This window comes from Dinoponera quadriceps, unplaced genomic scaffold, assembly GCF_001313825.1.
Source record: "Dinoponera quadriceps isolate SergipeBrazil2010 unplaced genomic scaffold, ASM131382v1 scaffold610, whole genome shotgun sequence".
Taxonomy (NCBI): Eukaryota; Metazoa; Arthropoda; class Insecta; order Hymenoptera; family Formicidae; genus Dinoponera; species Dinoponera quadriceps.
Window position 1 is genome coordinate 204,411 of NW_014554699.1, and position 17,001 is coordinate 221,411.

At 40.1% G+C, this 17,001-nt stretch overlaps 3 protein-coding genes across 8 annotated transcripts in view; 2 read left to right on the top strand and 1 right to left on the bottom strand.

The window, feature by feature from the left end:
- The window catches only part of LOC106740879 (scavenger receptor class B member 1-like), a 44,790-nt gene extending 39,178 nt beyond the window's left edge, over window positions 1-5,612 (top strand). Inside the window, exons 4-10 of the mRNA XM_014612343.1 lie at window positions 551-711; window positions 1,349-1,487; window positions 1,591-1,794; window positions 1,870-2,014; window positions 2,098-2,352; window positions 2,434-2,552; window positions 2,868-5,612. Of these exons, the coding sequence (XP_014467829.1) occupies window positions 551-711; window positions 1,349-1,487; window positions 1,591-1,794; window positions 1,870-2,014; window positions 2,098-2,352; window positions 2,434-2,552; window positions 2,868-3,299 (1,455 nt within the window). The 3' untranslated portion in view covers window positions 3,300-5,612. The remainder of the gene's footprint in view (window positions 1-550; window positions 712-1,348; window positions 1,488-1,590; window positions 1,795-1,869; window positions 2,015-2,097; window positions 2,353-2,433; window positions 2,553-2,867) is intronic.
- A 410-nt stretch (window positions 5,613-6,022) lies between these two features.
- Window positions 6,023-15,621, bottom strand: LOC106740873 (X-linked retinitis pigmentosa GTPase regulator). Its single transcript, XM_014612330.1, has 11 exons — window positions 15,591-15,621; window positions 12,964-13,089; window positions 10,641-10,733; window positions 9,237-9,560; window positions 8,677-8,829; window positions 8,197-8,361; window positions 7,983-8,104; window positions 7,815-7,904; window positions 6,719-7,610; window positions 6,475-6,560; window positions 6,023-6,093 (listed from the first exon to the last, which is right to left on the bottom strand). Exons 1-11 carry the CDS (start codon window positions 15,619-15,621, stop codon window positions 6,070-6,072), a joined length of 2,106 nt encoding a protein of 701 aa, XP_014467816.1. The 3' UTR covers window positions 6,023-6,069.
- Window positions 15,468-17,001, top strand: part of LOC106740874 (HIV Tat-specific factor 1 homolog) — a 30,000-nt gene continuing 28,466 nt past the window's right edge. For 2 of the 6 annotated variants that reach the window (XM_014612332.1, XM_014612337.1), the window contains exons 1-2: window positions 16,122-16,321; window positions 16,525-16,909. In XM_014612332.1, coding sequence (XP_014467818.1) covers window positions 16,305-16,321; window positions 16,525-16,909 — 402 coding nt within the window. In that variant the 5' untranslated portion in view covers window positions 16,122-16,304. Of the gene's footprint in view, window positions 15,545-16,121; window positions 16,322-16,524; window positions 16,910-17,001 lie in introns of those variants that run through there. The other 4 variants (XM_014612336.1, XM_014612333.1, XM_014612334.1 and 1 more) reach the window with 4 other exon arrangements.

A 17,001-nucleotide genomic window follows, 5' to 3' on the forward strand; every position in this document is an offset into this window, starting at 1 on the left:
TCTATGAAGATACGGATTGGAGGTTTAATGTTTTAAAAGTGTTGTTCTAAATGAAAAACCTAGACAGACTCCATTTTCTCCGTTCAACGTTTACACAAAGTTTTCTTTTTTTTTAATTTCTATTTTGTATACAAGCATCTTTTCTCTTGAAAGCAAATTTCTCTGTAGAGTTTAAGAATCTAGTTTCACTTGGAGAATATGCGTGCCAGAAATATTAACTTTTCCTTTTCATAAGTTTCTCCAGAAATTCTCTAAATCGTTAACGTAAGACAGATATTTCTAACGCGATAATCTCGTTATGTAGTAATGTTGGGTGCCCCATGCGAGGAGATGCAATCCTTTTTTTCCCGAACAACCTAAGTAATACCGTTCGATTATTAATGGATCGATTTCTTCGGATTATTAAGTCACTATCGTTTCTCCTCAATTGAATAAACAGTTATTGGATGCAAAAACATCATCGACAAATCGTAAGAAATAAAACGTAGAGAGAAACTACGTAAGCATCGTGTAATAATATCGGCAATTCTCAATTGTACTGTTTTTGCAGCAACTACGACTATGGAACGGCTCAATTTCTTTCCAATATTGGCAGAAGCCAGGCATAACACGATTGACCAAAGTATACGTATTTAATGTAACCAACGTGGAAAGCTTTTTGCAGTTTAACGAGAAGCCGAAGCTTCAGGAAATTGGACCGTTCGTTTTTCGGTAAGTCTTTTATTAACTTTCCTCCATATAGAAAAAATGCTAAAAATACAAAAAAAATGTTAAAATGCTAAAAATATGCTTAATGCACGCATAATTGGAATATACTGAAAGAGATTATAGTTATTTTCGATGTCAACTATAACCTTTTTATAATTTTAACCACAAAAATAGTAACAACATGCGTATTAAGTTATTATCATTAACACTATAGTTTACATTTACTAGGAAATTACTTTTCCTGACTATAATTCTTTTACTACGATTATATTATAGTTACAATTACCAAATATTTTTCTCTCGGTGTAAATCATGACTCAATAGCGATACCTAATGTCGCCACATATATTTGTATATATAAATAACATCTTAAGTAAATAAATATTCCATAACTTTGAGTCTAGAATCGATTGAACAACACTTTGAATGTAATCGTTCATTTTTTAATTTAAAATATTGATTATTGACAAAATTATTATACAAAATGTAAATAACGGGCTATAGTACCACCTTCTTCTCTATTGATATGGCGATATCTCGTATTACTTACGTATCATATCGCGTGTTTATAGGCGAAGTTTTGAATCTCTCGCGACAATTTTTTTCACGAACGCGAGAAATAAATCTGTACATTTTGCAGAGAGGATATGGAAAAAGTCAACATCGTATTTCACAATAATGGAACGGTTAGCTATCAGCACAAGAAAATTATGAACTTCGTGCCCGAATTGTCCGAAGACAGGAATATCAAGATGATGATACCGAATATCCCTTTACTGGTAAGCTCGTAGCTTCAGTAAAAATTGAAACTAGGCCCGCTTATGCTAAGAATTTTGAAAGATTCAGACAAACCTGACGGAACACTTTTGCTTTTGCTCACAGACAGTTTCGGCTCTAACCAAGAATCTCCCACGCTTCCTCACGTTCGGAGTCTCAATGTTCGTAAGCGGAATGCGTATGAAACCGTTTATTCCTGTGACCATTGATGAATTCGCTTACGGCTATGACGATCCATTCGTTAGTCTCGGGCATCGGTTTCTTCCCAGATCAAGACGACCTCAGAGCAAAATGGGCTTCCTGCTTGGAGTAAGTATTTGCGCTATATTACAATGTAAAGCATTTCCTAAATACACATGTCACACAATCAAACTGCAATCGTAGAGAAACGGTACATTGAGCGAGGTACATACGATGTACACCGGACACACAGATATGAAGAAGTTCGGTTTATTGGAGCGATTAAACGGGCTTGATAATTTGCCATATTGGGCTGACGCGCCTTGCAACTCCCTCTCTGCCTCGGAGGGTGAGTATATATTTTTACTTATGTTTCTTTACCTATTTGGTCACGTGTAAAAATCCTCCTTGACTTAATTCCTCCTCTCACAGGTTCCTTCTTCCCACCGCGAGATATCACCGGCTCGGACATCGTTTATATCTATGATAAGGATCTCTGCAGAATATGGCCAATGCAGTATCGCTGCCCGGTGGTAAAAACGGGCATCAAAGCGGACTTGTACACACCGGCGGATTGGATTTTCAATCATCCGACCGAATCAGCGCCGGAGAACAAATGCTTTTGCCCGGACAACAGCGCCGACTGCCCGCTACAAGGCTTACAGGACATCAGCCCGTGCCAGTTCAGTGAGTGTTTCTCGCATATTTTGCAAAACCCATTTATCGCACTTGGCTGAAACACAAATACGCGCATTTATTTTGTTTCAGACGCGCCAATCTATATATCCTTCCCGCATTTTTACAAAGCGGATCCTAAATTGCTGAACTCCGTTGTCGGACTCAATCCGGTCGAGAAGCTACATTCATCGTATATGAAGATTCAGCCGGTGAGTAAACCGTTCGGCGAATCCTAAAGTCCATATCAGACTAGGATGGAGTTGGGAGTAAAGAATTGCGAATTAGAGGTTTAAATGGATAAAAATGAATTAGTCGATGAATTGACTATTTCAATCTTATTTCGCTCATTGTTTCGATTTTTAATTTATCAATCCTTGATCGATATTGGCTTGAAGAAACTCTTCAAGATCCCCTGGGAAAAAAAACTTTCATATGTAATTAGATATAATTATATATAAAAAATTTTTTCCTCCCCGGATTTTCAAGATTCACCAAAGTCTAACACGTCGTTTCGCCTTCTCCAGAAACTCGGCGTGCCGATCGAAGCGAAATTACGTGTTCAGATGAATCTGAAGGTGGAACGGCATCCTTACATTGCGGCGATCGCGAATTTTCCCGATATCGTTTTTCCGATCATGTGGCTCGAGGAAGGAGTAGAGGAGCTCACACCGACTATCCGAAGATTGCTCTATCTGTCGACTACGTTTCTCGATATCGGTGTGCCTTGCTTCACATATGGTTTGATTTTGGCCGGTTTGACGGTTATCATCACGGTTTTCGTCAAGGCAAACAACAACCCAGTGCTGGCGCACGAGGCGATCGAGCTAGGAAAGAGGACTATCAGAAGGGGCTCGTCATTCTTGATTAACGGCCAGCATCGACTGATGTCCAGCAGGGATTCTTACATCCTGCTGAATAATGATATCGACGAAAAGCAAGATATTATAGAGATCTGACGGACTTGACTAGATATAAGTGTTAACTTTACTGTCGTGCTAGTAACGAAAAAGATAATTAATGACGCCTAATCTCGATTGTATTGACGATTAAATTAATGTTGACATTAACAAACGATGTAACAGTTTGTTGCGAAAATGTGATTACTATCATTTATTCACTGATGATTCAAAGCTGTCTAAAAAAATGTTTGATTATAGGTGAATATGTACATATATATAGGTAAAAACCTGTTTTTTTTAGAAAGAAACCGAAAAAATTCGTGGAAAAATGGGAAAATTCGAGGTTTTTCCAATTTCTTTCATTCATCCATGGAAAAAAACTCGAGAAAACCACGGATAATTGAATAAACTAGATTTTTTCAAATCTATAAATCTAAATATACATATATATACCTAGGAATCTCAGGAATTCGTATTAGAGTCTGAGATGTTCAGGGTTTAAACTTTTCGCGTTGACTTTTTTCCTTAATAAACAAATTAATGAAATATTTTCGTTTTTTTTTCATATTGCAAGAATGATCTATTTTAGATTAATCACTTTTCAAGTTCGTAGGATGAAGGGTCAAAGTATTTACGAAAGGGTTAAGGTATCTGACATATGGAGTTTAGGAATTAGAAAATCAAAGATCTGAATAGTTTAGTGGTCAATTGACCTGAGTACTAATTAACATATAATTTAAAGTAAGAATACTTAGAGTCCCAGGATTTGCATAAAGAATACGGGAATCACTCACCGAGATTATCCCTTATTAAAGTCTCGTATATTTCTTTCTTATATTTGTCGTATGAAGGGCCGCAAGTCCTTCGACTTATTTAGGATTTACAGGACTCTATATATGATTTCATCAAACACTCATTCATTAGCATATACTTCTGTAAGGTGAATGGATTTAATTTATACGTAAAGACGTGCACATCATGAATATAAACTTCGATATTGATTAATCAAGGATTTTTTCGATTATCGACTGAATTTGGATCGAAAGATTGACTTAAAATTGGATCGAAAATTACCAACACCTGTAAATCTTAACAAAGACTCGAGTATGTATTGCAAGATTTCATGCACATGTGCGTGCATATACGTTAGATTTTTCATCAAACAAATAGTGACCGGTCGATTTTGTTCCAAAATCGGGTAAGATTAGGCGTCATTAATTAATAATTGCGACTTTATTAAAAATATCGGATAAGTATCCGCGCAATGTGTGATAAGGCACGGCGTAATACAATACGTCTTCTTCGATACTGTATACACCAAAGTCTCTTCGTTGACGGTCAAGAAGACTAATTTAAATGACTACAGACTATGCGAAGCCAAATTGATGTTTCGTATTTCGTGTCAAATGAAGTACCTTGTATAGGTAAAAGAAATCGTCCCTCATTTCAAGCGAATTTAATCGACCGAGAGACCGGAGAAAAGTCTTTTCAATCGCTTCGCTGGATTTAAATTCGCCAAAGAATCTGCGAGATCTTTTGCAATGCGCGAAAAAAGGCAACAGGATCGTTATAATATTTCATAGCTATAACAAAACACGTTGTTATAAGGTGTGTGCGTGCATGAGTTCTTTGTTGTTAATTAATTACGGATGGAAGAAACGATGAAACTTTTATAAATTGGGATTTGCTGGTCTCCGTGAACACGCCAATCAGGGATCTGCTTGATCGTTTCCGGTACCATTAAGAATCCCAGGATCACATTAAGTATATAAATTATGTGTCTGTGATTCCGTCCTTATTTATATGTAACGTGAAATTCGCGTTTGAACGGAGAACAACGAGGAGAAATTTTCTCGGCATCGTGAACACGAAACGAAATCTTTCAAATCGCGACAGCGATACTTATTCTCAACTCGTGTCCCACTCGTGCTTGGCCATAATCTAGTGCAATATTAGTGATCTTACGTTAAGTATACCGTGAACAATTTGTCACCAATACGAACATCGTCGATTAGAAGCGAAGTCAATTGCCGATAGCTGTAGCGTTAATGTATAACTATAGAAATATTTATTTCGATTAATGCGATCGTTTATCTTCTCACGGAGCGTAGCACGAAGAAGAACACGAAGAACAATTTGGACAAACGTACGATTTAACTCTAAGTGAAAGATCGGTGCACACCGTAAGTTTAACGCAGCTCGACGATCAATTGAATGAGTGATATAATCGATAGGGCACAGTGCGATTACGTATTAGATTTAAGTAATTTTAATCGAACCCGCAGTTGTAAACAGTAGGATAAGTTTATTCTAGCGCGTGTTTGTGAAAACGGAACTTTGTTATTGGAATTTAATAAAATACCTTTATCCACATAAGACGCTGTACTGTACATTTCTCACACTCGGCTTTCGTCTACTTTGCACGATAGCGTCGATTTTCACGCAAATTTCTCAAGTATGTATTAACAATGAAATTGATTCCTAAGTGGCTCATATTATTCACAGTGCGCTTAGGTACAGTAAGTATTATTTAGTAACTAATCGACATTGCCGGAGTTTTTATTAAGATTCTTCGCCGTCGTAGTAAGTCACACGAGAGATAAAAATCGACATGGTAGAACGCAGATTTAAGCTAATTCTATGCAGATGTTTATGATGGTATACTATATATATATATATATATATATATGCGAGCTCTTCGTGTCGATCGTTGGAGAAGGAGATTTCCGGTTCCACGTATATTGGTCCCAGCGACGAAAACTTATTTCATAAGTATTATTTTATAAAAAATATAATGAGTCCAGGTGTCTCTTCGAAGTCTCCTCGATCACAGAATAGTGCACGTTTTTGACTGAAAGTGAAGAATTTACGTTCGTTGATATTCTCACGTAGCTCAGCCAGAAATGAAAAGTCTGATTGATGTCGATTATAGTTGCTTATTGGCGGTCAAAATTTGTAGACGATTCAACCTAAATACGGGCTTAAATTTCGATCAGTCATCAGTATTAGTTACTGTAATTACAAAATATTGTTTGCAACAAAATTACGTTGAAAATGACAGAAATATTGTATTCGACATCGACCATTCATCGACGTCGATTCGACTTTTCATTTCTGGCTGGGTAGGATTAATTTTATCTTATGACTATAGTTATATGGAAAGTTAAATGAAAAACTGACGTGTTATACATTACTTGCTGCCTTTCTTATTTTTCGTTCTATTTAAACATACCTTAGCCTTTGGATTCGCTACGCTGCCCGTGTTTCCATTCTGAATTTCTTGTTGCCGTTTTGCTTTGAACAACTTTGCCATCTTACCTGAAACGATCGTCGAAATGTGTAATATTAAAAATTAATCGATGATTTTTTTCAATGTTTTTAAAGTGCAATCGATTATTAGAAGTGATTTGGGCGTCGATTCTTTTTCTCAATGTCGCCCATCTTTACTGGGAATATTGAAAATCTCGTTCGCCAACCTGTCCGCGGTGCTGGCGACTGCACTACATCGGCATCATCCTGCGTCCCATCCATTTCCGATTTCTCAGGGTCTTTAGAATGTCCGTCCTCCTCCACTTTGTCAATCGAATTCTCCGTAACATCTACGATATCTTCATCGCCACGTTTGAAAGCTGCTGACTTTGGCTTTTTATCAGACGACTTTGCGCTGTCAATTCGTTCGTCGCTCTCTTTCGCCTCTTCTTCCCCTTCTTCTTTTTTAATTTCTTCGACTCCGTTGCTTTCCTTTAAAGACTCCTTTTCGTTGTTCGACGTATCCTCGGCGTTTCCGGATTTTATTCTCGGTGGTTTTGGCGGCGGTATGGTATTCATCGACGTTTCCCGTTCGGTTTCGTCTGTTACCGTCGTTGCTGCTTCTTCCGTATGCGATTCTTCGGCCTCTCGCATCGCTGCATTTTCCGTCTTCTCGTTATCATCCTGGCTATCTGTCTTGTCGCTTTCATTGCTGTTTTCTTTGCTTTCATTATTCTTATCATTTTGCTCATTTTCTTCGACTTTCGATTGATCTTCGTCGCCAGTTGGCTGCGACTCTTCGATTGGACTTTTCCTTTCTGGATTCTCGGATGGAACATTTTCCGAGGATTCCTCGTGACTCTCATTATCTTCGTCTTTCTTCGATGTGCTGTTGACAAGGTTCGAATTATTCATCGTCGCGTTCTCCAAAGAACTCGATTCATCGTTATTATTTTGTGGTTCCTCGTTAATTTTCTCCGTATCGTTAATTTTCTCCATATCGTTAATTTTCTCTTTTTCACTTGTCGATTTGCTTTCCGCGTTATCCAGTCGTTGTTCATTTTGCATATTTACAGGAAGTTTTAAGGGAGGTAGAGAGTTTATTTTCTGCGATTGTTCCTGCAATTAAAAAAGCTCATTTTTCATAAACATGCTTTATTTATTTCATACCCTGCAAAATTAATTAGTTATTCGTTTATAATCCTTCATCAACATTCTGATGTCATTTGTACATCTCTATTGTGGAAAATGATTCACCGTTGATTTACAGAAAATCAAATCGAACCCTTCGACCGATCCAATGCATAATACAACTACATTTACCATTTGAGTAGCGTCCGATTGCCGTTGTGATTGATAATTCATCTCGTGTCTCCGACCAACCAATATCGTGTGACATCCCCCGCACGAGACCTGCGAAGCGAAGAAACAATTAGTGCGAGGTAACAACGCGATAAAATTGCATCTATTTCAACGAATAAGCCGAATTACGTTCGAAACGAACAGCTCCTGGTATTTGGCAGCAAGCGTTATCTCGTGAACGTTGTTCTCGTTTTCCTCTAGACCCAACTTTCCGTGTCGCCCGTCTCCACAGGTGAAGAGTTTGCCCGACTCTATTATTCACAGCATGAACATACAATCCGTGATAATTGATCCGAGAATTCTAATTCAAGGGATACAACGATTCAAGCGGAGCTTTACTCACCGGTGAGTATAGCGCTGTGGCTTTCGCCGCAAGCTACTTTGACGATGGTCTCGTCCTGGAGAGCCCCGCGTGGAAGAAGTTTCGGCGTGTGCACCTCGTTGACATTCGTGCCCATGCCAAGTTGACCGTTGGCGTTACTGCCGGAGCAGTAAATATTGCCATTTGCTGCAATTTCGTACAATTCTCAGCGCGCCCACCATTAATGACAAAATATCTTAAGGGGTTATACCATCCCTGAGAGCTAATTTATAAGTGTAATTTATAAGAATATTTTATAAATATCTTCCTATGCTGGATACTTTCTTTGAGGAAAATTGCGCTCAAAGGTGGTGTAACTCCTTAGGATCACATATTGCATGCAAAATGTGTATACAAAATGCATAAGGTAAGATTTTCAATTCATCTTTCACGGCAAACCGCGAATATCGAGCGAATGGTGGAGCATGGAGAATGTAACGACGTCCAAATCCATCGACCAACCTGCTAACACGAGTGTGTGATGACCGCCGCATGCAACATGCAGAGCCGGCGCTGGCAACTGCATTTGCTTCGGTGCAACTTGCGTAGAGAAGTTGACATCGATCCCGAGTTTGCCGCTTTCCGATTCGCCGCAGACATAAACCAGACCGCTTTCTGGAAATACCGTTGCCTTCGAATTATACGGGCCTTAATGTGCATTTTACAACCCTCACGTGTTCGTGCTCGAGCGAGCCGCAGCGGAAGCGATTTTATCTCAAATTTACCGCAAAAAGCGCCGCGATGTCCGAGAGCAAGAGAGAGTGAAAGAGAAAGAATGCTCGGATAGATTTTTAGAACTAGATTTTGGACAACTTGAAACGGTTTTCTCCTCTTCCTCCTTCTTGTCAAATTTATTAAACTTCGCGAGAATGGCCTCATGGAGAAACCCGTTTATATCTTTGTATGATTTTTTAACGCTTTAATCTATTATACGATTCGTTATCTGACAGTATCTATCAGTATAAATCAGACATTATCTATCAGTATAAATCAAGAATAAATGTTATCGCCTATTATATTACCGGTTAGAAAAGCTGAATGATAATATCCCGCGCTGATTTCCTTCACCGGTTCTGGAATGGGAACTTTTGTCGGCTTGGTGACCAATCCCGAGATACCGGGCAATCCTAATTGTCCTTCCAGATTGCTTCCCCAAGCAATAACACCCCCGTCACTCGTTAGAGCCATCGAATGATGCGATCCTGCCGCGACTTGAAGGACTCTGGGCCCGGCGAGACCGCAATCGTAGATCAAGATCGGAGAACTGGAACTGTCGCCTATGGCGGAACTTTCTCGACCCAACTGACCTTCTTGGTTGCTACCGCACGCAAAGATCTTCTGACCTCCTGAGAAGGAAAGAATAGGCAATGATTTCTCTGATTGTTAACTAATAAAAACGTCACCTTTATGACGTTTCTGACAAGTTGATAGAATCCATATCATGGAAGCCTTGAATATCAAAACTAATAGAGTCAGTTCAACTACTCCAAACGATAAATCAAGTGAGATCGATGAAATCGATAGTAGCTATATGTTTCCGCGGTAAAGGTATCTGTCAGCCGTGATCTTTATTCCACTGACAAATTAATATCTCGAAATCCCACTTGGAAAGAGCTAACAAAGTGGCGTGTCACTTGGGAATCTCTTTATCGCGTTAATTTCTTCGAATGGGAATAAGTTTGAAGTTGAATGACTCGGCAAGTATTCGTTCAAGTTCGTGACACGCGAAGCCACATATAGAAACGGCGGTATGTTTGCTTACGGCACTTCTGCTAATGACAACTACACGTACGGGGTGTCTCAGCCGTTGTGTATTTCCGATAGATTCGTTTTCGCAAATGTGAAAGTAACCGTGTGGTTTCAAAAGGGCGAGGTTTCATTGCTTCCTAGGCGCGATGTAAATCACTATAGCGATATTAAAGTAAACGAGATAATTAATGTGATCTTTGGTATCTGCAATTGCGAGTGATACGCGACGTTTGAGACACTCCGTATACATATCCTTATATTATTCGTTGCTCACCTATACATATTAAAGTATGCGCTCGCCCGCATGCAACGTGTGTGACTTTTTCTGGTTTCAAGACTGAAATGTATCGGGCACTCATTAAAATCACGAACGACGCTTAATTAGGTGGGCGGTTTTGCAAAAATAAAAATATAATATAGTCTTGACTTTGTAAATTTTCAACGCAAACTAGGAAAACCAAGGTGTGATCTCCAAAGAGAAAAAATTATTTTTATAAATGATATAAATAAATAAAGCGTAAATCAAACACTGTAACGTGCTTGCACGAGTAGGCGCGTTTAATATTAAAGACTACAATCTTATTTATATCTAATATATCAAAATTATTGACTATTACAATCTTATTTACATCTAATACATCTAAATTATTGGCTGTTACGATAAGAGAGCTACCAACTTTTCACGCATGAAGGTTTGCTAATGTGGTTCTTATGACCCAGTCCCAACTGGCCCCAGTCGTTACTGCCAAAAACGAAGAGTCTTCCAGTTTCTAGAAAGAGAAAAGAAAAGAAAGAAGCACACATGGTGAAAAATAATTTGCTGTTGCAGCGAAATCATCGTTGTTACTGCATATCCGTTATGACGGCAATAAAATTTAATTAATATAACCAAGTTAGCGAATTATTCATCATTAGAGCAGAAACAGTTTTGTTGTCAGGATAGAAAATATTTTGCTGAATAAATTTGTCCTTAGAACTCATTAATTTTCCATTAAAACAAAACAGTATTTTCCTACATTTCCTATTTTCTTCTTATAGCAAAATAATTCGTAGATTCGGTAAAATAATCCATGGCAATTAGAGGAGAAGGTAGTATCACAGTCTCCATTTATATATACAATGACTGTGTTATTCAATATTTTTAATTGAAATCAGAATATACCTCGAAAATGTATCAAAATGCTCGAAAGTAAAAATATATTACAATAAATGTTGGCTATTGTGTTTTGGCATATTAGCGCCTGCGTAACAGCAGGCTGCTAAATAAATGATTTCATAAGTAATCGTTCCAATTTGTCATCTAATAGTGGAAATATTAAGTGAGACCATAATATCTATATATTATCTTCTTTTCCTCCATTTTTAATCGTTTTACTATCCATATAATAACCGACAAATTTTGTTGCGACAGCATAAAATTTGCTGTGTCGGCAATTTTTTTCTCCGTGTAACGACCCGGGAGCAAGAAACATAAGAATACTTGAAACGCCTTTAAATTAACCTGTCCAACCTAAAGCTTAAGATAACTCTTCCGGAACTATTCTCGACATCGCCAGATAATATCTCTGGATTCACGAGCAGTACTCGAGAAATCTAGAATTTAAATGTATCCAAAGATACGAATCCACTGAGCAATGAACTTTCTCTTACGCAAGTTCAATTATGCTCTGCTAAACAGACGAGAGAATCAAGTTTACGCAAGTGAAACAGATTACAAAAGAGATTTCGATTAAACTACACGCGGAAAAACGCGCGAATGTTTCTCCTCGTGATTTGAGAAGAAGCGAGAACACGTCGCTTTTCACTATAATAATATATAAATAAATTATAGTTATTATTATTATAGGATAAATTTAGTTTCGTCGTCGTCAATAGGCCGAATAGTCACAATTTCCGGGCGTCGTGGGCGGATTTATCATTATCTATAATTAATCTTTCCGATTCCTCGACAATCTCTGTAACGTTCCTTTAGTTACCGAACGGTGTAGCGCGGCGAGGTTTTTCGAGACGCGTTGTACTAATAACGCCGGCAATGTCGGCTAGGCCGACCATTGCGTGTTCAATATCGATTTACCGGACAGTGGGTATCCCTATGTAAGCATAGCTCGGCTATATACTCCTCGCGTGGCAAGCTTACAGAAGCTGTAAATCATTCGAGCCCGAATCATACACCTCGACATTATAGAGTCTACGAATTTCACGTAGCGTAGCTATCGAAATCCACGTTTTAGACACGCGCCACATATCGACAGAGACCGGGCCTCGTGAGTTCGCGTGTAAAATATGCGTAAGCGCCACTTCCTACGGATGAGTGAGGCTGAAACGACGAAGGAGGCACGCAAGAAACGGGGATCATTGTTTATTGCAAGATACTCTGTCCGCAAACATCGTTCATCACGAATACATGCTTTACTGTCAAAGGCAACGCTGTACTTGACGCGCGCGACGTTAATTATTAACGATATTCAATAGACCGTACAACTGACTGAGCTTCTACGTTATATTTGCACAACTCGAGCCAAACTTATCGTGAAATTAAACCTATCTTGGACTCGATTTACCCGGACCTACGACGGAGCAACGATGGTGCTCTTGAAATGATTTCGGTTGCACCTCAAACTTATTCTAGATTAAAAGGGGATGCCGAAGTCGACGACGACGAACTAGACAAGTGTCGATAAAATAGAGGCGATCTTAGAATAATATGTTATATAAACATTGACATGATCGCTATTCTTTTTGAATTTTTCCTACATATAGATTTTACATATCGATTTTACATATGGACGTAAGAAAAAAAAAGTTTTATAATTTGCCACTTTTCTTTGTTTTTCAAATAAAAAAGCCAACCGTCCTTGCCTACGTTAACATGTGTATTGCAATTGTGCAAAAGGATTTGTTTAATTCTGCGCAACGAGAAACAAGTATAGCACTAATAAATTTGTGATAAAACAAGAGGACCGTAGGATCCTCTTAACAGTCACTTTTCCTAAGACTTACGACAAACCACGGCGGAGTGCTCGTCCCCGCAGGTGATAGCGACGACAGGATCCTTGCGTATGAAGAAATGCGACGCAACGTTGTCCGCGAATCTGCTACGGCCGATCGTGAACACTGCCCCGGTCTCTACAATGTAGTAAGGTCGATACATCGTTAAACATTGAAGGCAGGATGAATCGAGCTTTCTATCTTTAACATGCAAATCCCACGGTTGATGAAGATTCTGCGTTCAGGTTGACACGTGAACGACGCGATTACGCGTGCGTTGATCTTCCATCCGAAATTGTTTTCCTTCTTCGAGCCTCGAGTTACGCGTTACTGTCGTCCTTGCGAGTCGCTCTACATGCTGGGGAATCGCGACATTGTTCGTAGTCGCGGAATACGAGATCTCAATCGTTGCATATCACTCTGTTACGAAGCTATAAATACGTTATGAGCGTCCATATCGCACACACTTGCGCGTGGAAGCCACTTGTAGCGATTTTTAATCTCCGGCTAAAAGTATACTTAATGACTACAGATTTATCGTACGTATATGCTGATGCAAGATTACAATCGGCCCCACTGTTAAAAGTTGGTTCAAAGCTTCTCACAAACTTTCGAACCCGAGTTCGTTCCAATATTTCCAATAAAAAAGAAAATAAATCGCCGGTATAAACGCTGCCATCGATCCACGCGGCTTTATTGTAATGAAATTATAGTAACAAATGGCTGTACAAGCCATGAGTTGGAATCTCTCACAATAAGAACAAACGCAATGCCTATCCGTTTCTCCATGAGTTAATTGCCGGTACCTCCGATTTATGGATCTTTCTATTTCTGCGTGTTATGGGTGGAGTGTCACGAATATAGCGCGACTGAGGGTCTTATCGTTTGTACAGCCTTGGCATAAATTAAGTTTTAAGTCGGCGCGAAGTAAAAAGGAACGGAAAAGCGTTAAGACACCGCCGTCCGGACGGTGCAAATTAACGGTGGTATTTCAGCTTCCTCGTGCAAAGGTCAATAACGCAAAATGGGCAATAAATCCTCCCGAGATTTACGCTTAGATCTCGCTTATCAAAAGTTCAAACGGCGGCCTCTTGCATAATGCATTACGCGTCTGTCTTGCGTCGGAAAGTTACGTGAATTGTCTCATTCCGAATTGTTAAAGACTTCCGACGTGTCGGGAAATTATAACGAACGGTGCAATTAAAATTTAAACCGTCAGTTTCTCGTAATTAGTCTCTCTCTGAATCTCGAGTCAGATCTTGAGTTGACCTTGACGCCTTCGCGTTCTCGCACTTCCAAACTCGCAACCTCTCGGATTGCTAATTCACAAATTTTAAAAAGATCCTTGGACCGGACCTTTAGATTGTTTTTATTACACATTCATATTCCGATTTTTTTCTTTTCCATCTTCGATCTTGAATCTTCAATTCTTTCGAATCGATCGTATTTTGACCACGACATTGAGATACGCAACGACTGAGATTCGCGTATGCTGCGAGCGTGAAAAATCCGCCGAATTATCGCGGGCCCTTACGCGAATTTTCATTATTACAGATAGATCGTAGGAAAGACGAGAGTAAATTTCGCGAAGGCGAAGTCGGTCGTTCCCGAGGCCTCTGCATACATTACCTCCGGGGTTGTTGAACCGAAGGTCGGTTAATAGCCACCGAATTGCTCGGGAAAGTATGTATATATATACACAATCTGGGCGCCCGTTAGCGATAGCGATCTATTTGCATGCAAAGCGTTCGGAATGAAAGACTGGATCTCGTTTTGAGAAGTGCTAAAGGTGAGGCCGGACTCAGCTCGAGGCGTCTAGCTCCAGCGTGCAGCTTTATACACCGATACACAACGAACTTGTGATTGTTACCATTTATCAAGCAGAATCAAACGGCATTCTGTCGAACAACGGCCTGTCTGTTCCGACTTACTTATCGGACCGATTGCGACTGCCGGCCGGCGATAAGTTAATAATACAAATACGCGTGTAGGACTCGCATGTTCCGCGGTGGCATTAGCCGATTAACGAGCGGGTCGTGCTGGTAGCCGCTGGTGTGCAGCTGAACAAACCGCCACTATTCGCTATCGGGGGCATTCAACGCAACGGGCGAGCCAAAACAACGAGTATTCCCCGGGCAGAACGCGCGCCGTTGATCATCACACGCGACGATAAAAATGGGTCGATCGCGTGCGAAATGTGCAACTATAAATGTACGATACTTAAAGAAACAGCCGCTCGCCGCAAAAAGGTGCGCATTCGTGAGAAGTGTGCGATGCTGCGTGCAAAACTTTCAAGACCGCTTTGCGTTTCGATCACAAGAGAGAGAGAGAGAGAGAAACACGTTTTTCCTCGATCGTCGCAGCCCGCTGATTAATTCGAAATCCCGCGACGGCGGTTTACGCGCTGGCACGCGCGTTCGAGATCGCTCGATAGCGCGTATCGATTTTCGTTCAACTTCACGCCGGTGACCGGCATGGCGAAGGGATACGTCGCGGATACGACTTCGATATCCGGCGGGCTGCTGAACGATCGACTGACGCATCTCTCGGATTCGAAGCGACGGGGATGTCGCGGTGCGTGCGATTGTGTCAGGTGCGTGCTTTTATTCTTCTATCTATCTGTCTCGCTCTCTCTTTACCGGGTATCGTCTCTATGTCCGGCAGGCCCATGCTTGCACTTTGCGCCGCGCAACTTGCAGCCGACTAACCGCCAGGTAGGCATGCCAGTCGGTGCTGGGCTTCGAAGCCGACGCGTATCCTAGCAACTGGAAATCAATTTCCAGCGGCAACTGCCGGCGTCGCTGCCTTTCGCGACAATAAAGAACAGCGCCGATCGCGCGACCGCGTTTTTTCTCGCAAGATGGCCGGCTTCACGGCGACTCGAATTTTTCGACGAATGTCCCAACGAATTAGACATCGAACGGCATGTAGCGAAATACCATTACGCCGCTCGAGTTTCGCTTATAATTTGTGCGTGTATATCGCGCAATATTACAATTAAACTAACCTAATGCAACTCCGGAATTCTCATGTCTTAACGTGCTTTTTGAGTTTTTTTCTCCATGAATTTTATCTAATAATTGTTTTTATGAAATTTTAGTATGCTCTTAATAATGCCATGGTTGGCGTACAGGTGACGCTAGCGCCGTCAGACCGTTACGTATCGCGTGTCGATCACATAGGCTGTTTCTATTGTGTCAATCGTACGACGCGAATGTTGATTATTGTCAGTGTTGATTATTGTAATCACGTGGAATTATCAGTGGGCCAATCGCGAAATCGTGAACGACAATCACCGTGGAACTTGCCGATGGTAAAGGCACCACCGTAAAGCCGATCGGTAGAAATCTTTAATGTCAACCCATGTATGGTACACTTAACCTCAATGCGAATGATTAGATGTCGTCTATTTATCCTTAAATCGTCTGTTTACTATAAACCAGTTAAACATTACAATCAGAGATGATATAAAATATATTAGAAATATATTGTTTGTTTTGAAATATATTTAAGGAAGAATTGTACGATTTAACAACTGTAAATATGTCAACACATGGTTGTTTGTTTGCATAGGTTTCTCGTATGCGAACTGCGATTCAACAAGCTGTTCAGTATGACTGATACGCAAGAGTCGGAGAAGCAAGATGACCCCATGAAGAACTACGAATTCGATGGGCAAACTTATATTTATACTGACAAAGCAACCAATATTACCTACAAGTTTGATCAAGAAAATAACAAATGGATAGTAAAAGAAGATAATCGGAAGAACTCTGATAACAAGGAAAGTTCGGATAATAAGGAGAGTTCTCATGAGACTGAAAAGAAGGGGAATATCGGTCCTGGAGTTAATGCATCTGGTATCTTTGGCTTCGAAAATGATACTCATACATACACGGATCCAAACGACGGTAGCATGTACATCTGGGACAAAGAAAAGAACGCTTGGTTTCCCAAGGTAAGTGCATTGCAACGATATCAAAGAGGAAGATAATTTGGAAATGTTCGACTTTGTAAATGTTTAACGTGCAGTTACTGAGTAGAAGTATT